Source organism: Camelus dromedarius, chromosome 25 (assembly GCF_036321535.1).
Source record: "Camelus dromedarius isolate mCamDro1 chromosome 25, mCamDro1.pat, whole genome shotgun sequence".
NCBI lineage: Eukaryota > Metazoa > Chordata > Mammalia > Artiodactyla > Camelidae > Camelus > Camelus dromedarius.
Window position 1 is genome coordinate 17,423,078 of NC_087460.1, and position 25,426 is coordinate 17,448,503.

The 25,426-nt window shown below is 38.8% G+C and overlaps 1 protein-coding gene and 1 long non-coding RNA gene across 3 annotated transcripts in view; one reads left to right on the forward strand and one right to left on the reverse strand.

The window, feature by feature from the left end:
* The window catches only part of BMAL2 (basic helix-loop-helix ARNT like 2), a 58,016-nt gene extending 35,945 nt beyond the window's left edge, over window positions 1–22,071 (forward strand). For both annotated transcript variants that reach the window (XM_031443899.2, XM_064479143.1), the window contains 8 exons: window positions 8,930–9,170; window positions 9,657–9,763; window positions 9,913–10,063; window positions 11,004–11,062; window positions 12,271–12,379; window positions 15,336–15,414; window positions 16,846–16,954; window positions 18,016–22,071. In XM_031443899.2, the coding sequence (XP_031299759.2) occupies window positions 8,930–9,170; window positions 9,657–9,763; window positions 9,913–10,063; window positions 11,004–11,062; window positions 12,271–12,379; window positions 15,336–15,414; window positions 16,846–16,954; window positions 18,016–18,152 (992 nt within the window). In that variant the 3' untranslated portion in view covers window positions 18,153–22,071. The remainder of the gene's footprint in view (window positions 1–8,929; window positions 9,171–9,656; window positions 9,764–9,912; window positions 10,064–11,003; window positions 11,063–12,270; window positions 12,380–15,335; window positions 15,415–16,845; window positions 16,955–18,015) is intronic.
* LOC116150326 (uncharacterized) overlaps window positions 1–25,426 on the reverse strand; it is a 51,124-nt gene that overhangs the window by 20,572 nt on the left and 5,126 nt on the right. The gene's annotated exons all lie outside the window — the stretch shown is intronic.

Sequence of the window (25,426 nt, forward strand, 5' to 3'; positions counted from 1 at the left end):
TTATAATGCATGTAATATATTAGTGCAGGAGTTGATTGTGTAGTTTATACATATGAAGGGTGCTTACAATTTTTTAATAGCATGCAAAATGAATAATATTTGAAGGCCATTGCGTTAGAGATCAGAGAAATAGCAGGTGAGCCTCAGGATGCCCCTAGAAACATCTCTGCGCTTTTAGTAGACCCCTAACCTGAGAGTGAGGAAGAACGTCTTCACGTTATATTAGGTCCAGTGGGAACTAAGGGACCATTGCCGTCACTGCAGTAACCTATGAAGTATTAAGTCAGACGCCCTGGGTCTGCCCTACTTAGGACTTCATATTAAGACCATAGGAGGACCAAGGCATGTAGGTAGGCTAGGATTTCAAAGGATCTGTTCCCCAATAAGACAGACTCTTCAGGATGATGAGTGGAGATGTGAAAGATTTCAGAGGCAGCTGGACGATGTGTTTCATGCTGGACTGAGAAGTGCCCAGTACGGAGGAGACGGTTGCAGCCTGTCAAGCCTGTGGCTCAGGCACCTGCCCAGATGACCCTGGAGGCTTCCCAGACTCGGATCTCCAGAACAGAACCCCAGCAGCCGCACCAGGCCTTCCTGCTGGAAGGGATGGAGAACGCAAGCCTGTTGGCAGATAATGGACCATTAAGGCACAGGAGCACCTCTTTCCAGGAAAACCCTCCTGCTGCCCTTTCTGGCTGGCTTGAGTCCCAAATACCCACTTTGGTAATCCATTAATAATCCTGAGCACCTCGTATCACTGCCCTTTCCACACTGTATTAACATTATTATTATTATTATTATGTTATATTTGTCTCCCACACTAGACCTAGAGCTTCATTTCTTTTTCCATGGTACCTGGCACATAGTAGACACTCAGACATTTACTGAAGGCTTAATTAAGGGACCATCCTCTTGTCCTGTGTTCCTGATTTGCCACACATAATTGCTGTCTAATCCACACGAACAATGGAACAATCCAGTGAATTAATCTACATTAGTTTTTGTTTTACCCTGGAAGCAATTTAAACTGTTGAAAAAGATTTTATCCCAGGAAGTTTTTAGCAGATACTCTGGGCTGAGTTGCATCCCCTAAAATTCATGTTGATGCCCAGTGTGGTAGTGTTGGGAGGGAGGACTTTTGTGAGATAATTAGGTTCAGGGGTAGCCATGAGGGTGGGGCCCTCGTGATGCCATTCGTGCCCGTGTACACCAGAGCTTGCCGTCTGTGAGTGCACAGCGAGGTGGTAGCTGTCTGCAAGCCAGGACGAGAGCCCCCACCGGGACTCAGCTGCGCTGCCATCCGGGACTCAGCTGCGCTGCCATCCGGGACTCAGAACCGTGAGGAAGTAACCTTCCGCTGTGTGAGCCGCCCAGCCTGCTTGCCCTGTCGCTTTGTTCGGGGAGCCCTACGAGGCTAAGATGGCAAACAGCTTGGGTCATTTTCCCTACCGTGGCCCTCGTGAGAAGTAAACCTGAAAAGGCTCTGCAGTGGGAACCAGAGGAATCTGGGCCTCTTTGCTGAAGATGCATGTTTGTTACGTCGGCACTTTGCAGTCTGGCTTGAAGCCACACATCGGTGGCAGGACCCTGCCTTGTCTGGGTTCTGCCTTCTTTCTGCCACTTCAGATGTTTCTTTTCGGCTTTTGTCAAATTCTAGGACAACACAGGACTGAATGTATAGAGTCAGCCACTGGTAATAATCTTAGAAGTGTAACAGCCCCTGTGTCTAGTCCTAATTAACCTTTTGTAAAGGCACAAAAAGGAAACTGAGGCAGCCTCCGTGAGACGACGGTACTGTTACAGTATTCTGAAGCAGTCTTGTAAATATTGAATCTTCAGCAAAAACACACGTGTAATAGTCATAAGTTAAAAAAAATCCAAGCAGCAGTCTTAAAGAATGTGATGATCAAACTTCAGTCCTTCCATGTGGCTTTTGAAAGGATTTTTTCTCAACGGTTAAGTTTTAGAGATTTATAGAAGAGGTAGGGAAAATTTCTTCTCTTCGAAATAAATATTGATAATCCTACTGAGAAAATGGAGATATTGCAGAATATCTGGTAAATGGCCAACTAGAGCTAATTTATAGCTGAATTCTGTGATGAGCTAAAAGAACCGAGATATTTTTAAGTCCTTCCGGTGCCCCAGGATCTTACACTGGCTCCGCCCAGCAACAGCCCTGCTGGTGGATGGGCTTAGGATGGAGTAGAAAGGGCCTGGGCTCTGAGTCCAGTAGGTTTTTGTTTTTTTGTTTTTCTTCTTGCCTTTTCACTAATGTACAGTTGATTTACAGTGTTGTGTTAGTTTCTGGTATACAGCAGAGTAATTCAGTTATACATATATATATATAATGTCGATTCTTTTTCATTATAGGTTATTACAAGCAATTGAATACTATACAGTAGGACCTTGTTTTTATCTATTTTATACATAATAGTGTGTATCTGCTAATCGCAAACTCCTAATTTATCCCTCCCTCCCACCTCCCCTTTGGGAACCATAAGTTTGTGTTCGTGAATTCAGTAGGGTTTTAACGCCAGATCTGCTGTTTAACAGCCGTGTGACCTGAGGCAGTGTCCTCTCAATATATGGAAAATGGGTATGGACTGAACTGTGCTTCCCCAAAATTCACACATAGAAGCCTTAACTCCCAGTGTGACTGTATTTGGAGCTCGGGCCTTTAAAGAGGTAATTAAGGTGAAATGATGTCATAAGAGTGGGGCCCTAATCCAGCATGATGGGTGTCCTCCAAGAAGAGGAGGAGACAGCAGGGATGGCCACATAAGGACGTGGTGAGAAGCCGGCCACCTACAAGCCAGAGAGAGGCCTCGGGAGAAACCAGACCTTCCAACACCTTGATCTTCTCACCCCCAGGACTGTGGAAAATAAATTTCTATTATTTAAACCACCCAGTCCGTGGCATTTCGGATGCCCGAGCAGAGTGATATGATGGGTTTAATAGCAGCGCCTCATGCCCGTGTGGTTAGGATTACACACGGCTAAAGCAGTACTTGGCTCCCAGGAAGCATTCAGTAAATGGAAGCCACTATTTGTGGCCCAGAAAGGTGAGAAGGACAATAAAAGAGCAAGAAGAGAAGCAGTAATTATTTAAACTCTGCCTGCCGAGCACTTGGCATAAGTGCCTGATTTAATCTGTATAGCAGCCCTGTGCAAACCATCCCAGTCTCGCGAGTGAGAAAGCCGAAGCCTAAAAGTTCTGTAACTTGTCCGAAGAGAGTGGCAGAATCAGGAATCTGGCTTTAAAATCTGTATTCTTTCCACTCTGCCAGGCCACCTACTAGGGCAGCTTTCTAGATGCCAAAGGTTATTAATGAAAGAGATCCATTCTGGATGGTTCCTGCAGCGGACGCATAGCCAGGGGCTTGGCTCCTGCTGCCGGAACGGGTCCCTGGCCACACGCGATGATCATTCCCACACCAGGCTGGGCCACACAGACGCCTGCAGTCAGAGTCAAGCATCTTTTCAAAGAGGGCTTTTTCATCTGCCCAAGTCCTTGACCAAGTATTCACTTAACACCCCAGAGCTCTGGGCCAAAGGCATGAGGCCGACTCGGCCTAAAGGAATGACGAGGGCATGTGTTAGCAATCAGCACCGCCCTCCCTTGCAGTGAAAGAGCTGGAAATTGGGGAGAGCTGTATGTGGACAGAGGCGTAGACAGACGCCCGGGCCAGGGGAAGGCAACTGCCAAATGCCGCCCTGACTGGCCACGTGGACGACCTCCCACTCGTGAGATGCTTTTGTTTCCTACTTTAACCAAAGGGAGTGTCTGGCAAGTGAAATGAGTGTATTTCACATACAGGTGCTACGAAATTGTCAATGCCGTTAGAACACTCCCTCATACCATACACAAGAATAAACTCAAAGTGGCTTAAAGACTTAAATATAAGACATGATAAGCCTCCTAGAAGAAAACACAGGCAAAACATTCTCTGATATAAATCTTAGCAGTGTTCTCCTAGGGCAGTTTACCCAGGCAATAGAAATAAAAGCAAAAATAAACAAATGGGACCTAATTAAACTTGTAAGCTTTGGCACAGCAAAAGAAACCATAAGCAAAACAAAAAGACAACCTAAAGAATGGAAGAAAATATTTGCAAATGATATGACTGACAAAGTTTTAACTTCCAGAACAATAAACAGTGCATACAACTTAATAACAACAACAAAAAAACCCAAACAACCCAATGGAAAAATAGGCAGAAGACGTCAAGAAGCAATTCTCCAGCGAAGACATACAAATGGCCAATAGGCACATGAAAAAATGCTCAATATCACTAATTATCAGAGAAATGCAAATCAAAAGTACAATGAGGTATCACCTCACACCAGTCAGAATGGCTTTCATTAAAGAATTCACAAATGATAAAAGCTGGAGAGGGTGTGGAGAAAAGGGAACCCTCCTACACTGTTGGTGGGAAGGTAGTTTGGTGCAATCGTTATGGAAAACAGTATGGAGATTCCTCAAAAAACTAAAAATAGACTTACCATATGATCCAGCAATCCCACTCCTGGGCATATATCTGGAGGGAACTCTAACTGAAAAAGATACGTGCACCCCAGTGTTCATAGCAGCACTATATACAATAGCTTACACATAGAAACAACCTGTTGATGTCCATCAACAGATGACTGGATAAAGAAGCTGTGGTATATTTATACAATGGAATGCTACTCAGTCATAAAAATGAATAAAATAATGCCATTTGCAGCAACATTGATGAACCTGGAGATTGTCATTCTAAGTGAAGTTAAGTCAGAAAGACAAAGAAAAATACCATATGATATCACTCATATGTGGAATGTAAAAACAGAAAAAAGAAGGCACTAATGAACTGATGTACAAAACAGAAACAGATTCCCAGACATAGTAAATTAATGGTTACTAGCGGGGGAAAGGGGGTGGAAGGGGTAAATTTAGGAGTTGGATAATTTGCATTATTAACTACTATATATAAATATAGATAAAAACAAATTTCTTCTGTATAGCACAGGGAACTGTTCAATATCTTGTAATAACCTTTAATGAAAAAGAATATGAAAACAAATACATGTACGTACATGTATGTCTTAGACATTATGCTGTACATCAGAAATTGACACATTGTAACTGACTATACTTCAATTTAAAAAAAAAAAGATTGGCCATGGGTCACTCAAGTGGGGCTTCATTGTTCTGTTCTCTCTGATTTTATGTGTGTTTGAGATTTTCCATAACAAAATTCTTTAAAAACATGATTGGCATTAAAAACATTTCAACCCTGATTCTAACATGAATGTCATGGATGCAAACTTTGAAAAAAGGTTTTAAGGCTGGGATGAGATTAGTCATGTATCTCCACTTGTGAAATCAAAGCCTGATAAGGATGGGTGACTATTACCAAGTATCTTAGGTCTTTCTTAAATTTATCTTGGTAAGATAATCAGTACTCCACTGGCTTCTTGTGCAAGCATGGCAGGTGCTGTCAGAACCCAAAGGCATCCTCCCATGGCATTAGGCTCCCAGTGTTACACACTTGACTCTCTGCTTGACCCCTTTCTCTGATTCTTAGAGACAGTTCTGCCTGGACCGGCTAGGGCAGGCGTCCGTGCTGGGGCGTCAGGGCTCCCCGGGTGCATCCCCATCCACCGGCTAAAGAGAGCTGATGGATGAGCACCCCAGCTCTCTCTCCTTGATGTCCCTCAGGCCACATTATTCTGAAGCTCTTGCTCTGCATGTTTTCCCAGAACACCCCTAATCGATTTAGCTTCGGTTTCCTGAAGTGGCAAAACACTTGTTGGAAAGTGTCTCTCTTACTAGCTTCTTTCTCTCCTCTGGGATCAGCTCTCAAATACACTCCTTGGACTTGAATCCTTGTCTCAGGATCAGCTTCTGAGAGAATTCAAACGAAGGCAGCAAGATACCAGGTTGAGAGACCTAGCCTGCAGCTTGTTGAAGAAAAATGTCACAGAGCATTTTGAAAAGATGTCCTGTGGACTCAGGCAGTGTTTGGGTTAAAATGGTTTTTTCTTTCCTCTTATTAAAATCATGGAGTAGACTGCACATGAATCTACCCTGTGGATCTGATGTAAATAGTTTGGTGATGCTGAGGGAGGGATCAAATTAGGAGTTTGGGATTAACAAATACACACTACTATATATAAAATAGATAAAGAACAAGGACCTACTGTATAGCACAGGGAACTATATTCAATATCTTGTAATAACCTAAAATGGAAAAGAATCTGAAAAAGAATACATATGTATATGTATGTATAACTGAATCACTTTGAGGTATACCAGAAACTAACACAGCATTGTAAATCAACTATATTTCAATAAGAAAAAATAGTTTGGTGAGGATTGGGGCCCATGACCCCAATATTTAGGTAAAAGTCTAAAGAATTCTTGGGATAAGAGGATTTTTAATGTATTTTTTAAAGCTTTAGATAATTGATCAAATGGGTCAAATTCCATCATTTGCCAACTGAATAAATGTTCACGGGGAGAGTTGAGGGAAAAGATTAATTTGGAATTGTCGGGCACCTTGTTGTCAGAGAAGAATTGAAGTAAAAGGCTGAGTTCTGTATGATGAGACTCCATGTGCAAATGTAAAAAAATTTTAGTCTATTTTCAGTTGAGTAGAATATTTTTAGTCAGCACCATTTGTACATTTGCAAGCATCATCAGAAATGCCTAAGTCAGTGCACAAGCCTTTAAAAAATTTTTTTAATCGAGATAACTTTGGTTTGTAACATTATCTAAGTGTCACGTGTACAACATTCTATTTCTGCTCCTGTACACACTACAGCCTGCTCACCACCAAACAGGGTCCATCCATCACCATGTAGTCGATCTCCTTTACCCATTTTATCCTCCCTTCGCCCCTCTCCCCTCTGGTAACCACCATTCTGTTCTCTGTCTCTGTGTTTGTTTTTGTTTGGTTTGGTTTGCTCATTTTTTGTTTGTTTTTTGCATTCCACGTATCACTGAAATCATATACTGTTTGTCTTTCTCTGTCTGATTTATTTCACTTAGCATAATCCACTCAAGGTCCATCCAAGTTATCCCAAGTGTAAGCCTTTTTATTTTTGATTGCCATCCCGTTTTGTTAACATGAATGAAAACCGTGTATTTACACTTATCCCAGTTTTTAATTCCTTTAAGGTATGTTGGATGTTGGGTGAGGTAAAGGGAGGAGCCTGGCGTAGCTACTCCCAGGTTTCTCATTTAACAACCTGGGTTGATGGTGGTGCCATTAAGCAGGATAGGGAATAAGTGTTAGAGGCTTCGTTTGGGGTTGGGAGAGAGAATGGCTTGTAATTTAAGGCATCTGTGGGCGGTGGAGGGGGTGGGTGATGTCTGTTGGGTGTTGGGTACAAGGTCCTCTGCAGGGTTTCCAGGAGCTTAAACTGTCTTTCCCTGCTTTAATCTCCAGCCACTTCCCCATCGCAGATGGTGCTTCAGCCCCTCTGACTTCTCACTCTGGACTCTGTTTGCATTAGCTGTTCCCTCTGGCTGGAACACCTTTTCATAGCCTCCCCTCCGTCACCCAGGCAACTCCAGTCTGAACACCTTCCATGACAGAGCACTCACTACCATCAAATAGCACCACATCTGTGGTTCAGAAAGGGAGCTCCGTAGCCAGCCCTCTGGATGTAACCCTTGGCTCCACCCTTCCCTGCTCTGGTCTTGGCAGTACCTCTCAGTTTCCTAAGATAATGGGGAAAATATGAGAACCCCTCATAGGACTATTAAGAAGATTAAATGAATTATCCATTTAGAGCACTTAAAACAGAGCGTGGCACACGAAGTGTTCTCTGCACCTTCGCTCTCACTCTCAGTGGCTGTAAGACAGCCCACATCATCCCCCATTAAAATCTTTCTTTTAAAAGATCTGTAATAACAGTCTTCGCAAATAGTGCCGACTTAAAACAACGACGGTTCTGGTCTTTTCTAAATCTTATCAGAAACAACTGTTTTAAATAATTTTTACCAGCTCTCTCCACCTCTTTTAACCTTTCAGTCACTTTTTGTAGGTTACTGTCATCTGTATACTGCCCTTCTTTAATACTGTCGTCGTTTTCTCAGGCATTTCTTGATATTTGAACATACAGATTTCCAATTTTTTATTTTTCTGGTTGGATCCGTTTGATGAGCTTTTTCTTATGAGTTAATTGCTTGGTATTTTTCTAAAAAGTGAAATTTGAGCCAAATTTTATTTTTATACATTTTAGTATAAATTTCTCTAAATATTCTCAGTAGTGTTTCTATAATGTAATAATCATAAATATCTATTAACTGTTATAAGTGCTAACATAAGAAATTTGAGTATATGCATAACTGTCCTTTAAATTTATGTATATAAATGATAATGTACCAAAATTTAAATAAGTTGAAAACAATACTTATGTGGCTAAAAGCAAGGGAGCATGAAATTTTACTTTTTCTAGCATATAAATTAATGTAACTTTAAAAATTGACTTGGAAATAATTAAATAGCTATAGACTTACTTAAATCAAAATTAAAACAATCATTTTGATGTAGTACATATAGTTTAGTTCTTGAGAAAAATAACCCATTAAGAATAAAGTTGTTAAGTAAATGTGATTGATGATTTTTTTAATTCAATCCTATTCCCCTGTTATATTTAGTGTATTTAAAGAATATTTCAGAGCACAATTAGAAGTATTATAAATGTCAGTGTAACAAATTTAAGAATTTATATATGAAAACGAACATATGTATATATATGCATGACTGGGACATTGTGCTGTACACCAGAAACTAACACATTGTAACTGACTATTCCAATTTAACAAAAAAAGAATTTATTCATAATGATTCAAATGCTTTTTAAAATTTTTGTCTTTTTTTGGTTTTATTGAGATATAATTGACAAATGTTATTTTTTTTTTAAACTTCTGAATTAGATCATAGAAAATTCTATACCATCCACTGCACTGGCTATTTGAGAAGTTGGCCTCCAAATATTGCTGGGATGGAAGAAGAAAGGGAAAATAAGAAAGACAGGAGCAACTCTACCTGCCTCGTTGCCCTTGGCAGGTTACGTCCATGTATTGTCCCACAGAACAGTGGGGAGATTAAAGTGAAACCAACTGAATTTATAACCCGTTTTGCAATGAATGGAAAGTTTGTCTATGTGGACCAAAGGTAAACATTTATGTGCCATAATGATTAGAATTCAATGAAGTATTTAAGGGTATTAAAGATGTGGCTTAGTAGCACTGCTGGATTTTTTTTTTTTTTTTTAGGCTTTAGAACAGGAAATAAAGTTTAAATGAAATAAGGATGTGGCTAGATCAGTAAATTTGTTCAAGCCAAATTGTAAAATGGAAATATTTCTTAGCCAATGGTGCAGAAACTGGGCATGGTCTGTGGCCACAGCTTTAGTGGTGAATGGTCGGGATAGCGTATCCTGGGTTGGGTGGGTGGCTTCGAGCAGCCTGGTGCCTGCATGTCCATTCTGCTTTGCAGCTCTAATTGTGGTCCAGGGCAGCCAAAGGGAGCCCCGTGAGACACACGGGTTACTTATCCCCCGGTCTCCTTCCCTGCTGTCCTGACCATGTGTGGACCTACAGTATTCTGAAACAGAATACATTCGCCAATCCTGAACTTGATTTTCAATTTTACAACCAGGGCAACAGCAATTTTAGGATACCTGCCTCAGGAGCTTTTGGGAACTTCTTGTTACGAATATTTTCATCAAGATGACCATAGTAATTTGACTGACAAGCACAAAGCAGGTATGCATTCAATGGGGTCATTTTTGGGGTACTTTTTAATTTTACAGCTTCAGTTCTCAATTTCTCATTCCTATGAAATCTGAACCTTGAATTAATCCTCCAGGGATTGACTTATATAGTTATGCTGATTATTTTCTTTTCTTGTTAAGTTCTACAGAGTAAAGAGAAAATATTTACAGATTCATACAAATTCAGAGCGAAAGATGGCTCTTTCGTAACTTTAAAAAGCCAGTGGTTTAGTTTCACAAATCCTTGGACCAAAGAACTGGAATATATTGTGTCTGTCAACACTTTAGTTTTGTAAGTAATTTTTTATGTTGTTAAGACCTTTGTGTTAATTTCAAACAAGTATCTTTGCTTCCCTCTTCTCATCTTGCTAAACCATTAAGACTGTATGACCCTCTGGCTTTATAACGTGAGTATATATTTTGAGTAGTTCATTCACTGTTCATTGGCGTTCATTCTCAGAATTAAGCTAAAAGTTTGCCCCTTTGTAATAAATTCCTTTTAGTTTAAATTAAATTCCATTTTAGTATAAAATGTGTCAGTATATGCATTTATTTGGGCATTGTTTTCCCTCGCCTTGTCCCTCTGAAAAACGATGTGAATGTGACTTTAAACTGTGTATGGTTGGAAGACATTGTTTTGTCCTCTGCATCATTTTTGCATGTCCATCTTCTAAGCCAAGGGACCACATGTACTAATGCAGGAGTGCCTGGCTGAGAGATAAGCAGAAATCCTGCCTGTGCACTGCTTGCCAAGCCCTGATCTATGGCTGTGTCAGCCCGAATGAAGAGCCAGCTTTTCCTGATTTACTTAAGATGCTAACATGGCCCTGTTCTAAGTATCATTTTTCTGTGTTTCTCTTTGAAGTTGCTGTAAGTTTTCATCAAACCAATTCTATTTACTTATCTACAATATTTAGAAAAAGAAAAAGAGCCCCCAAATCTTGTACCCCAGTACCTCTGGCAGTATCCTCTATTACCCATCGCAATAATTCTTGTCTTCATACCATTAGTATACAAACTGAGAGTGCGTAACTGTGAGAATGGGTACTTTACAGGGTAATGATGGCATTTGGTGAAAGTCATTACCTTGATCTCTTGTGATGACATTAACAATATGTGTATATAAAACACAAATGGGTCGAGAATGGGTCATTCAAATGCACAGAGCTTAATGTTGCTTTAACAATTTCCTTCACCTATAAAAAGTCACCTATGGTGTTTCTTAATGCTAGGGAACACGGTGAGACTGGAGAAGCATCATTGCATCTTTGCAGCTCTCAGTCATCAGAAGGTAAGCGTAGCTTTGGATGATGGCGACTTATTACTAAGATTGTTATTATTAAGTTACTGTCTTTTTTTGTCTTGGAGAGGGAAGAATTTCAAGGTGAAATCAAAAAGACTTTCAGCGGGTTGAGTGATTCTCCTTGGAATTTAGTTACATTTCTGTTATAATCTTATGTTGTATTGCAATTAGTTGTTCACTCAACTGGCTTGCTGCTAGACTGAGTTCTTGAAGAGTAAGAATGGTTTTACCCATTATCTGTCCCCTGCAGCTAGCGTAGTTCCTTGTACATTAAGGCACTCAAATATCTGTTGGATAAGTTAATAAAAAGCATTAAGGGGGAGTTTTTTGCTTATCTTAGTTTTTCTCCACAGGAATATTTTAATGTATTACTTACATTAAAAAACCCCAAAATGTTAGGAAATATTAAAACTAAAATAGTATTCAGCTATATAAAAGAATGAAATATTGCCATTTGCAGCAACATCAATGGACCTAGAGATTATCATACTAAGTGAAGTGAGTCAGACAGAGCAAGACAAATATCATATGATATCACTTATATGTGGAATCTTAAAAAAACAATACACATGAACTTATTTATAAAACTGACTCACAGACATAGAAAACAAACTATGGTTACCAAATGGGGAAAGGGGTGGGAGGAGGGATAAATTAGGAGTATGGGGTTAACAGATTCACTTTACTATATATAAACTAGATAAACAACAAGGTCCTACGGTACAGCACAGGGAACTATATTCAATATCTTATAATAATCTATAATGAAAGAGAACCTGAAAAAGAATGTGTATATATATATATACATATGTATATAACTGAATCTCTTTCCTCTATACCTGAAACTAACACAATATTGTAAATCAACTATACTTCAATAACAAAAAAAAAAAAGTAGCGTTGCTCTGGCTTTAATGTGGAGTTTAAAGTCAGGAGGAACTGCCTGTACTCAAGGGTCACAGGTCATGATTGAACCCTCAGTGACTTTCCACATATTTGATTCATATCATTCTTCACAAGCATCTAAACCATCATGAGTTATGTTTATAATGTAAACATGAATGTTCCTAATATTTTAGTCTCTTTCTTTCAAAGAAGGAAATAGGAAATATATTTGAATTGAAAGGAAGATATTGACCAAAGTTATATACTTTTTTAAAGTCCTCAATTGAATTTTTCCTTTTGTTATTTTTTAGGGTCCTCTAGGCAGTCTTGTAGTAGCGTGCCCAGCATGTCTACTGGGACAGTCCTTGGTGCTGGTGGTATTGGAACAGACATTGCAAATGAACTCCTGGGCGTACAAAGGTGATGTTTTACTGCTGTAAATACTTTAACAAGGAAAATTTTCATTACATTTATGAAACCAATATTGAAAAATCAATAGGTTTCCTATATGCAAACAATAACTAGTTCAATAATATAATGGAAGAGAAAAATCACCTTTACAGTAGCAACTTAGTTTGGAAAGTCCCTTTCTAAACGTCACACAAACTCCAGAGTTCATTAAGGAAAAAAATAAATTTAATTGTATGAAAACTGAAAACTTAAGCAGAACTATAACCATTAAGTTAACAAGGTTAAAAGACAAATAATAAACCACAGAAAGTATATATATTTCACATGATAAAGTGTTGTATTAATTATCTTAATTTATTAAGTTTTATGGCATAAAGTTATTAAATTTTATACTAAATTTTAAGTATTATAACCTTTATATAATTTTATACATATTAAACTTTGTGTAGTTATTAAAGAAGTGGTAAAAATAATTCAATAATAAAAGTTGGAGAGTAGACATGAATAGAAAAAAAGATACGAAAGACCAAGAAACTTTAAAAATTGCTCAACCCCACTCACAGTTAAAATTATATATATACACAAAATTAAACAGTGAGATACCTTTTTTCTCTTCAGAGACTGTCAAAAATTTGAAAGTTTGGTAATACTGGTGAGATTGAGAGGAAACAGTCCCTCTTAAATGGTCCATGGGAGTATAAATTTAGTGCAAGCTCTTTGGAGGGCAATTTGACAATACCCATCAAAAATATAGGTGTGTAAGGGGGGAGGGTATAGCTCAAGTGGTAGAGTGCATGCTTAGCACACACAAGGTCCTGGGTTTAATCCCCAGTACCCCCTCTAAAAATAAATAAATAAATAAACCTAATTACCTCCCCCCAAAATAAAATAATAATAATAAATTTAAAAAATATATATATATATAGGTGTGTATATCATGAAGTCGGCAACTCCACCCCAGGAGCAAATATTCTTACACAGCCACACAAAGATCCATGAACAAGAGTGTTCTTTGCTACATTGTTTACAGTAGTGATTCAAATATTTAAATATTTATCATAACCATAATTTATCATGGTATATCCATACAATGGAGTACTCTGTAACTTCTAAAAATTAGGTAGCTCTATTCATGCTAATATGGGAAGCGCTTTATATGATTAATAGAAAAAAAGCGCAGAAATAGAAGGAATAATATGTATTATAACCACTTGTATAAAAAAAAAGATGTGTGGATATATGTGAATATGTGTATATTCAGGCCCATAATTGCTCATCTAAAACCCTTTAGATCAGACAGGTTTTGAACTCAGAATTTCTCTAAGAAAGATAGTGTTTTGGAATTCAGTTTTTTAAGAGGTATGTGTAATACCACCAGAGAGCAGTCATATAATGGGCAGCACGCCATGATCAATCAAATCAGTATTTCTGCAGTGAGAAGTATTTACAGTTTAAATGGCAAAGTGTCTGGGAGGAGAGGGGAAGTATGAGTTTGGAGTATATACATTTAACAAGATTAGGAAAGAATATTTATTGAAGCTGTTTGGTGGGTATATGAGATTTCATTATATTATCAACTTTTATATCTGTTTTGAAGTTTTCCATAATAAAAGCTTAAAAATGTATTTCTGGAGTAAATTGTAAATATTTGTACTAAACAGGACAAAGTTTAACAAGGAAATTACGGAGGAAGGTTAGAGTCCAGCTTCCTTTGTCTGCATGTAGATACACAGTTTTCTCACATCATTTCCTGAAAAGACTGCCCATTCCTCCTTTGAATGGTCTTGGCACCATCGTTGAAAATCATTTGACCATACATGCTGGAAAGGCATCGTAAGGAAAGTGGAAATTGAGTCAAACGTAGCAAGCCTGGGTACCATTAGAATGTCCAGGATGCAGTGGGGAGAGCATTTCTATATTGAGGCACCTCTGCCAATGTATGGAGGTGGGTGGTTTCAGCAAACAAGGAGACTCATGGAGAGAAGAGTCAGGTTGCTAAGCAACAGATTTTTAACTCAGTTAAAGGGAGTTTTAACTAAGGCGAAGTCAAGTAGTGGAGGGACTTAAACAGCAAGTTTCTGCCCAGTGGACTAAAACGGAGAAAGCCATATTTCAGAAGATTAATCTGGTAGTGAAGTGCATGGGGGGAGGGGTGGTTTTCATCTTTGAACAAAGGCTAATTGAGCAAGCGGTGATTTTAAATGATGAATCACAGAATGAGAAGCCAGCCAAGCTATGTTGACTGCCCTGTGAAAAATCCCCAAGGCTTATCATTCATCCTTTCATCTGTATTTCCTCCCTAATTCATGTCATTCCTCTGTTTTAATTCCTCCCTCTATAATTTCTTGTCAACTGCCTTCTTGGGAGTAGATAAGGACATAAAGTTACGCTCATGCCATTATGTTTCACATAATTGAGCGTTTAATAATATGTGACACTGTCAGTTGTAGATCTTAAGCCTTGAAGAGATTTATGATCAAAGCACATGACTGTATTTATGCCTTTATGTGTTTCACTGATTCTGTACTTGGGGATGACCTATCACAGTACCAATACGACACATTTTCCACTTTAAAAAAGGCTGCAGGATGTTAGGAAGTCTTTCTTTACTGCTAGTTCTGCTTTTTGGTGTCACGTATAGGAACTTGATGTGAATGCCTGTTTTGAACTGTGTTGTTATTCCGTTACTTTGCCACGTGCTACATTAAGCCAGGTAGCATGAGCTACTTAAGAGCTTTCACCTCAGAGTTTTATATTTCTATTTACTGTAGAGCGTTTTCAGCACTCCGTAGTCAAAAATAAATCTGGCACTGAACGAGTCTGTCTGATTATCAAAACTGTCGTAATACTCAGTCTCATTTTGCTCACTGTGGTTTTTATCAGTAGATTATGTATTCAGAGGGGAAATTTTTCTGAACTATGTGTAAGCAGACACATAAAATGTTTTATGTATCACTTTTTGAAGGTTACAGTCTTCGTCATCCCTTGATGATTCAAGTCCAACAGATTTATTGAAAGAGACTCACACTACAGACAGCAAGAATGTAAGTGCAATTGTAAGTGATAACATTCATGAAATAAATGAGCAATGAAATTTCCTGCTTGCTGATGATTTCTTTTGAGAACCAAAGCCATCCTATAAAAAATGAACTCTTTCTAGATAACTCATAGTTTTTAAGAGGCAATGTAGAATGGTGGTTAAGAGTCTGTGGGTCCAAGTTGTGATTCAGACACTTACTACTGGGTCCCTTCCTACATGTTATTTAAACTCTGTGCCTCAGTTTCCTCATCTGTAAAGAATGAATTAATAAGAGCCCCAGTCTCTTGGAGGGGTGTATGAATTCAGTGATGTAATATGCAAAGAAACAAAAACTTTAACAGTGCCTGGTACACAACATGTGCTCAATAAATGGCAGTTAATATTGTGTGTTATTTTAATAGATTCCAATTCAGTGAATTAACTGTATTCCTTATGGTCTCAGAAAAAAGTTGAAATAATATAAGCTACAAATTAAGTATTACCTACTACTTAATTCAATTAAACAAATACGAGCTATTTGAAGTGCATTGTTGCATACACAAAAATGACTAACCATAGTGCTGAGTATCTGAAAGGTTCACATGCAGTGTAATTCTGATGTATCCCAGACAACTAAAACCTCTAAAGTAGATATATAAACTAAGTGGTATAATAATATAGGAGAAAAGAGACATTAAATCTGACCAGGGACAAAAGGAACTTGAAAGTATCTGTTTATACTCATATAGACCTTTGACCTAGTATTTTCAAGTTTTACTCATACATTTAGCAAATGTTTATTGGGTACCCATTTTGTGCCAGACAACCTGCTAGAAACAGGGATTTAAGTCCTTGTAATGCACAAAAATCTCCAAGTAGTGTATGTTACTTAGACATTCTCTGGTGAAGTTCAACAACTTAATAAGACAATATAGGTAAATGATTTCTTCGTTTGATAGGCTGCATTGAACATTAAATTTGTTTTGTGTATAAGAGTGTGATGGCTTTTTGGTGAGAGTCTCTGATTTAATCCATTCCCTTCTCCAAAGCAGTATTTCATATTGTTAGTTTCATGTGAGATACAGTTTTACCATCATTAAAAAAAAAAAAACTGAAATAGCTTTTCTTCTTAATCCAAAACTTCTCCTTATATATGTAACTCAGTTACGGCTGTGAATAATGTGGGGGCTTCGGAGTCAGGGAGACTTGGGTTAGAATCTGTAGCCCCAACACTTTGGGCAAGAGGATAGCCTCTTTAGGCCTCAGAATCCTGACCTCACAACATCTGTGACATGAAACGAAATGATGCTTGTGGAGTGCTTAGCACAGGGCACACAGTGCAGGCTGCCGTGCTGTTGACAGCCATGGTGGCAGGGCCACATCTGAAAACTGCTACGAGATCTTTGTTTCCCCTAATATAGTAGGAAACTTACTGTTTATTATTCTGCCTGTTCAGATGTCAAGTAAGGAGCTGATTACACTAAGTCCTTCTGAAATAGGGGAGCTAGAGGCCGCAAAGCAAAACCAGAGTGCTGTTGCTACCCACAGTCAGGAACCACTCCTTGGTAAGTTTTCTTTGACAACTGCCCGCCATTTTGGTTTTCCAAAAACTCTTTGTTAATCACTGCATTTTGAGGTACAGAAGATTTCTAGAAATGCAGATAGTTTTAGAACGAACATTTTCCCATCCTAAATACAGTGATCTTAGTGTTTTAAGTATTATGTTACTTGGACCTGTCACTGAAAATTTGATCATCAACTGCATCAGTTATGGGTATTATTAAAACACACAATTTAAATAAAACTAAAGCTCTCCTGTCCAGGGAAACTTGTCCATTCTCAAAAAATTTTAAATATGCCAAGTCCTGAGAAGTTTATGATGTAATATTTATTCATGTTAACTCATTTATGCAAAGTCCAAATCAAGTAAATTGAAATGACACAATTTTATACCCCCCATAACTGACTCTGATCTACTGAAAATGTATGTTAAAAGAATCAAGGGACTTGAAGGAACATGGTGATCACTTCACACAGAGCCATGTATTAATCACCTCAAATTCTGTTGTACTTTACAGCTACCTAGAAAACCTCAGTTAATCTGTAGCTGTGTTTTAATCTTTAATTTCTAGAACCTCTTCCTTGTCTCTGATTTAAATCTCCTTTCCATGGTTTCTCCTTATTTCCTTTTTCAATCAAACACCTGGGGACTCCCCTTTTTTAGAATCTTTTGGATTTTGGGAAGATGATGGGATTAAACAAACAATACTTTCACAAGGCAGATGAAAATAAAATTTCTCCTTCCAGGCTCTATATATACACACGTAAGTAAACCCCAGCCCCCAGCTTCCAACTGTCTGGGAGTCTGTACCTTTTAGGGCTGTTAGAAGACTCGTAGACTAGGTCACTTACGTTCATCAAACGAGTTAAGTGCAATTTATCTGACAGCAGGTTGGTATAAAAATAGGCGATCCATTTAAAAACTATCTCAAGCTACTGCAATTTAAGACGTACATTTTGCCTTCAATAATACATTGTATGGTTTCCTAGCCTTGCTTTGCCATTTTTGGGGATACTCATTTTTGAAACTCCAAGTGTACTTACATGGGCCTGTTGAATTCAATAGGAGAAGGTGCCCCACTGGATTTTGATGCCCTCTGTGACCATGACGATACAGCCATGGCTGCCTTCATGAATTACTTGGAAGCAGAGGGGGGCCTGGGCGACCCTGGGGACTTCAGTGACATCCACTGGACACTCTAGCACTTGATTTAACTCTAAAAATGAGAAACATTTTAAAGCATTTCATTTACAAAAGACTGTATATTCTTCCGTACTGTATTGATACTGTTTTCATCTCTTATTCCTATTCATGGTCTACCATTTTTATAGCTTTGCACCTGTCTTTCCCAGGGGTCTGGGGAAATGTGATGTTTCCCTTCAAATTCTCAGAATTTTCTATAAACCACCCTACTCATTGAAGTGGCTTAAAACCCACTAGTGGCTATATTTTTGCTAAAATATTTCTAACCAAGAATATCACATGTATCTCGTTTTGGCATTTCTTTATTTTTTTTTTTGAGCAGTTGTTTAGAGTTGGGGGAATTTAATGGACTGACAATTTCCTTGTGTCTAAGATTCATTTATAATTTACTTATAAGAGAAGATTGTGTAATTTGGAACACTTCCATTCCTTGTATATTTCCTTAATTGAGGCTTATGCTTATCCGCCTTCAGGAAATGGTAAGTACTTGAATATTTAAAGGGACAGTGCAGTGTGTAGTGGAAATGACAAAAAGTACTGTGCTCAGTCTTTGCAGACTTGGGCAAACACAGAGCCAGGATAGTTATGCTCAGTTGAGCACTCTGAGATGGATTTTAAGTGAGATGATTTCTTATCTAAAAACAAAACAAAACAAATCAAAAAAAGGCTGAGAGAGTTTCAACTTTGCTTACAGAAAAGGACAGATCTTGGGCCCTAGATCTTGGTGATTAACCTTTGTATATAAAATATACTCTTAATATAGCCACTCAAGATTTTTATCAGAGACAAACAGGTTTTTGATGCTGAAAATGGATTAATCGTAGAGGAGGAAACAGGTCCAGGCAGCTTTAAATGCCTTGTGCAACGTCACAATTAAGTTCATATGTCTTTGAATGTTTAATGTGCATAACCCAGTTTCTTACTGCACATTTGGGAAAGCAGTAGTCTCACTGGTTAAATGATTAGTTAACTGGCCTAGAAACTAGTTGTTGGCTCTCTATATTATTAGGCAATTACATTTACCATTTATATAATTCCCTTTGGTTACAGGCAGTAGTAAGTACATTGTTAAAAACCATGAGGCAGTGAGAAAGAATTTAAAAGCCGATTTTCTAGCTGTAATTAAAAATAGAGAGCACTTTTTAAACCAGTAATTAATCCAGAGGTGGCTCACATTGAGTGTAAGAATTAAGAACATTTAAAATGCTGTATGTATATCTACCCTCTTGAAGATCATACTTCCATGATGCCTGTGTTTTTATGGCTCTTCCTTGTTGACCAAGTGTGTTCCCATATATTCAGTTTTGTGCCCCACCAGTAAAAATAAGTGGGAAAAGTCTGAGGCTCGGATGCAGGGATCAAACCCAGTTTTCCTTTTCTGTATGTGCCTTCCCAGCAGATTTCCCTCAGAGCCCGTCACCAAAACAGAGCATGCTTTCAACCTTGCACACTTCCTAAGTATAAGTAATAGATTAGACCGTTCCGATGGGTTGATGGCAAACACAATAACAGGCAACAACCAAAAGCAAACATCCCTTCACGCGTGACAATCGCAGTGGCCATGTGGGCAAGGGTGTCCTGGCCTGCTGTCTTGAGCTGACAGAATGTTCCAGCAACATCAGAGGGGCAGCACCACTCCTGGTTCTGACAGTCACTTGAGGACTTGAGAGACACCCAGGTTTAGAATAAACCAAAGGAACCCCACAAAATGGGGGAGGTTGATCTGTGGCAGCCTGAGTATGATGGTTAAGTCTGATGAAGCTTAAATGATCACATTTGTTCTCTTAAGTCAGGCAGGGGCGTCTGCCTACAAATGTAACATGTTAGGGGTCTGAACCATTGCTGGCTGGACTTGTCCTTCAGAGTTGGCCTCAGACAGTGGTAGCAGGATAGGTCACTGTGGCCACATGACCTCCAAAGCAGGTGGGGCAAACCCTCATGACGCAAGGGTCTGAGAGGCAGAGTTTCTGGAATCTGGCCATTGCAGTTTGCTTAGTAGCAACTCTCTCTTTGCAAGAGGAGGGGTTATTGCATAGACCTGTGGGTGGAAAGCCAGTTGAATGCTTTGATCCTTTGGTAGCCCACTCTGATATTTATCTCCATGCCCTGGACCCAGAATCCAATCCATACATGGTATGATACTGTAGCTCTAAGTTTAGTGCTTTCTTCAAAAATGCATTCTATTTACATATGATTGCTATCAGGAGTGACATATTTTCATGGTTTACACTCTATTCCTTTTTTCCCTACCAATTAATTTCTTGCACTCTGATGAAAAATATCTGCAAATTTAATGAAACTATCATAAAAAGAATACTCTCTTTTTTTGTTTTTAATTCTAAGAATTACCTGCAGTCATGTAGTGGAGTGGGAGGAGTGCCTGGTATCAGGAAGAATGCCCGCTCAACCTACATTTAGCTGTGTGACCCCAAGCAAGCCGTTTAAAGTCTCTGTACCTCAGTTTCCTTATCTGTAAAAAGAAGTTTCATCTCAGTTTACTTCTGGTTCCGATTATGGGGTTCTAATCCACAGGACTCGAGCGTTAGTCAGAACAGCTAGAAATGTGCTGTTCATATGATAGCCACTGGCCACGTGTGGCAACCGAGCCCTTGAAACTTGGCTGATACATATTGAGGTGTGCTGTGAATGTAAAATACATACCAGATTTCAAAGACTTCATATAGAAAAAAGGAATTCAAAACCTCACATTAATAATCTGTATGGATGACACGTTCAAATAGTATTTTGGATATCCTGAATTAAACATTAAAGTTAATTTTATTTTTTCACTCTTCTAATGTGGCTACCAGAAAGTTTTAAGTTACACATGTGGCACACATTACATTTCTGTTCTACTGCCCAGCTCTTGAACATTTTATTACGTGGACATTATTTAAGTAGACCAAACATTATACCATAAGTATGATATATACCTTTAAATATTATGGTTTAAAGGACATTTATTGACCCTTGATTCAGATAACAATTAACTTCTATCAATGGATCAAATTTAAAACTTTTTTGAAATTAGTAAACTTGAAAGTGTTAGATATTTTATTAGCCTGAAGTCAAATAAAACTTGAGGTATATGTTGACACATTATTGTAGTCACTAAATTTGGAAATCTGTTGATAAACAGGGAGATACAGAGCAGACTTGTGGTAAATACATGGAATTAAAAGGATGTGTCTGATTACAGTGTCACAACAGGAAAAGGCTGTCTTCACTGGTTGTCATAATCTTTGAGGAATCTCTGTGGAGTCTAGGGCACAGGTGTATGAAACAGGCATTCTCTAGGTCTTGGACCACGTTTAGAGGGTCCATTTCAGATCTTGCTCTAAAGAGGAATCTACCCCTCAAGTAGGTCACTGTTGGGCTCTGGAATTAGAGACTCAGATTTGCCAAGCACAGTATTGTGGGCACAAGTTGGGCTGACATCTAGAATTATCAGAAGCCATAAAGAAAACCTGCTGGTAGCCGCTAGGTGTCACTGTCCCATTCTTATGGGGCTTTGTTTGCATTAGATTAATTTTTCCAAGTTCCATGGGGCCTAGGAGAGGCATTTATGACTTTTGTGCCTATAAGTCTGCCTCTGTTTCGTAAGAAATGCTTTTTAAGAAAAATCTTAGCGGATCCTTTCCACATAAAATCAGAATTCTGAACTGGAGACATTTCAACTTGTGGCTCCAATAAAAACTGTCTTTAGAAAGAAAACCCATCCAACCTGGAAGATGCTTTCTGAGCTCATCTGAGACATTATGGTGTATGTGTCATTGCTCACACTATCCTGAGTTTAGATCTGTCTTTTATACAATTTTTAGCTCTTTTCCATTTCACTTGCTCTTGCCTGTATGTGGGTATTTTTTAAATTTTGTGGTAAATAAAAAGAGTGAAATTAAACTATATTTTATAATAATACTAGTTTGGAGTTTTTATTTTATGTATTAAACTTCCTCCAAAAAAAAAGTGTGTCCTTTATTACTTTCTAAAGTAGAAACACAGACTAGAAGATCCAGTCCTGAGACCGCTGGGAAGGGCGGTATACATTACTATACATGTGCTTGGGTGTGTTTATCAGGCTATGCTGACTGCGGTAACAACCTGAAAGTATCATGGCTTAACCCGAGAAAGGTTTCCTTCTGCCCATATCACATCCGGTGTCATTAGCAGGGTCCGTCTCTCTGACTTGACTCCTCCCCGCTCCCTGCCTCTCCCTCTTTCCATTTCTCCGCTTTGCTTTTCCTGTAAGTGGGTTTCATCCTCTAGTGGACCTTCTTCCTCACACTGATGCTCAGAAGCTCCAAGCACATACTGTTCTCATACTCGGCAATTACAACAGAAAGAGTGCGTCTCTGTCTCCAGGTAATTCACAAAAATGTCCATTGATGAAGCCCCCATTTCTGCATGGTTCCCATGAACTTTTCTGTGGTCAACAGGCTGGAAAGTTTTTTTATGTGTTTATGTAGATATAATTTTGATGAGCATTTATTAAATTGGTCCTTTTCCAGAGACTATAGGAAGTAAATCAAGTCATTAAAAATTGTATCAGCAGTTGCTGTGAATATTCAAGGTTGCGAAACATCTTAAGGCTTTATGTTTTTCACTCTCAGATATGTGCGCTCACAAAAATGCTTGTTATAAAGAACTGAATCTTACCTTTCTCTAGCAGAGTAACACTATATGGTACTGAGATCTTATAAAGACCTGATTTCTTAAACATAGTTTAACATGGAAATAGAATTCATCAAAAATAAATGTGAAAATCCACAATGGTTCTCAGTGTGTGGTCCTGGGATGAGTATTGCCAGCATCACTCGGTCAGGTGCACCTCGTCAGAATGCACATTCTTGGGCCCCACCCCGGGCCTACTGATTTAGAAATTCTGGAAATGAAGCCCCAGGAATCTGTGTTTTACCAAGTTTTCCCAAGTAATTCTGATACATTCTAAGGTTGGAGAATTATTACTCTAGTTTGCATCTGCTATTAGCTTGCTTTATCTTACCTAGGCTCACTGAGGCTTCTCATTCTGTGTGATCTTGCTAATAATGGAATTTCCCCACAGTTGAGGAGTGGAATACAGAGGCTGTTTTTCAAATATAACATCTAATGAGCAATCAGAAGTGACCCTCTGTGGCAAAACAGAATACAGAAGTTATCTCTGTATTTTTAGAAAAAAAAGATTTGCTAGTGTTTTCAGGAAAACAAATCAGCTATAAAAGATCCATTCTCTCGTCACTAGATTTAGATGATTGGTCTATAAATAACAAATAGAAGGGAAAATTACAGGGTAAGACTATAGTATAGCTATGAAACTGACCAGTATCTGTGGCAGTTTAAAAACAAAATAGTGTAGCTATTCCCCAGCTATGAAAACAATCCAGACCCCCATAAATAGAAAGAGGATATTTTACATTGCGTAGGCTGCCTCCAAGCCAAATAAGAGGGCATCTTTGCTCTAGGGACTGAAGGGACATCCCACCCACGGGGCAGATCCAGTGGTTGGGCCTCTGTAGGAGGCTGTCTGCTATACAGAAGTGGCATTTGGTACCAGGCCATGGTGGGTGGCCTCTAGTCAACGCCACCACCTTCTACGGGGTTCCTGAAATCCACCTGCCCTCTCGTAGACCTTCATATTCACCTTCATAGCAGTGTGAACTGTGCTGAAAAACTGGGTTCCCTAGCCAGGCATTGAAAAAACAATCCTGGATAATGATTCCATTTGGGGAGACACTTCATAGTTTTCAGATTATAGTGATAATCTGTCTGGGGGCAGAGTTTCTGCACCTTGTCACTACTGACATCTTTGGCTGGGTAATTCTTTGTTATGAGAGGTTATACTATATACTGTGAGATGCTCAGTAGCACCCCTGGCCTTTACCCACTAGCTGCCAGTAGGAGGCCCCATGGTGACAACCAAAAATGTCTCCAGGCATTGTCAAATGTCTTCTGGAGAAGAGGGTGCAAAATCCCCCTCCTCTCCCCCAAGTTGAGAGCCACTGTTCTAGAGAGAGAGCTTCCTCTTTTTGGTACAGGGAGGTAAAAAAAAAAAAAAAAATCACCCTTCCTATTCCTTACTTTCATTAAAACCACGACTCCTTTGATCCCTCTCATTTTTCCTTGTTTATCCCCTCCCCTCAGCCACCCCCTCTTCTCCCCCAAAACACAGTCTTTACTTCCTTCCATACCTGGACTGGTGCTCGAAGGCTACTCTTTGTCAATGCTCAGCGCCCTCACCCCATTGTTCTTCAGCCTCACTGAACTCCAGAAAATTCCAGGTATGGATCAAACATTTACCAATTACCGAAATGGCCATATCTATGAATAATTAGTCTAATGTAAATGGACTAAATTATCTAAAAGACAGAGTGGCTGAATGGATTTAAAAAAAAGACTCACTATATGTTGCCTACAAGAAACACACTTGGCCTTTAAGGCCACTATGAACTCATCTACAAAACAGAAACAGACTCAGAGACTTAGCAGACAATCTTATGGTTACCAGGGAAAGTGGGTGGGAGGGGATAAATTTGGGAGTTTGAGGTTTACCATTATGTATAAAAATAGATTAAAAAGTAGTTTCTTGTGTATAGCACAGGGAACTATGCTCAGTATCTTGTAATAACCTTTAATGGAAAAATATGAAAACAAATACATGTATGTATATGCAAGACTGGGACACTGTGCTGTACACCAGAGATTGACACATTGTAATTGACTGTAGTTCAATTAAAAAAAATGTTCATACTACCCAAAACAATCTTCAGATTAAATACTATCTCTATCAAAACTCCAATGGCATCTTTCACAGACATAGAAAAGATGATCCTAAAATTTGTATGGAGCCACAAAAGAATCTGAGCAGCCAAGATAATCTAGAGAGGAAAAACGCTCTAGGCATCACACTTTCTGATTTCAAATTATATTACAAATCTACAGTCATCACCACAGTATAGGACTGGCATAAAAACAGACAAATGGATCAATGGAACAAAATAGAGAATCCAGAAATAAACCTATACATGGTCAATTAATTTTTGACAAAGAAGAATATACAAGGCGAAAGGAGAGTCCCTTCAGTAAATTGTGTTGGGAAAAGTCAACAGCCACATTCAAAAGAATGAAACTGAATCCCTACCTTACACCATACACAACAGTCAGCTCAAAATGAATTAAACACTTGAATGTAAGGCCTGAAACCATAAAACTCTTGGAAGAAAACAGAGGGTAAGCTCCTTGACATCAGTCTTTGCAATGAGTTGTTGGATTTGGCACT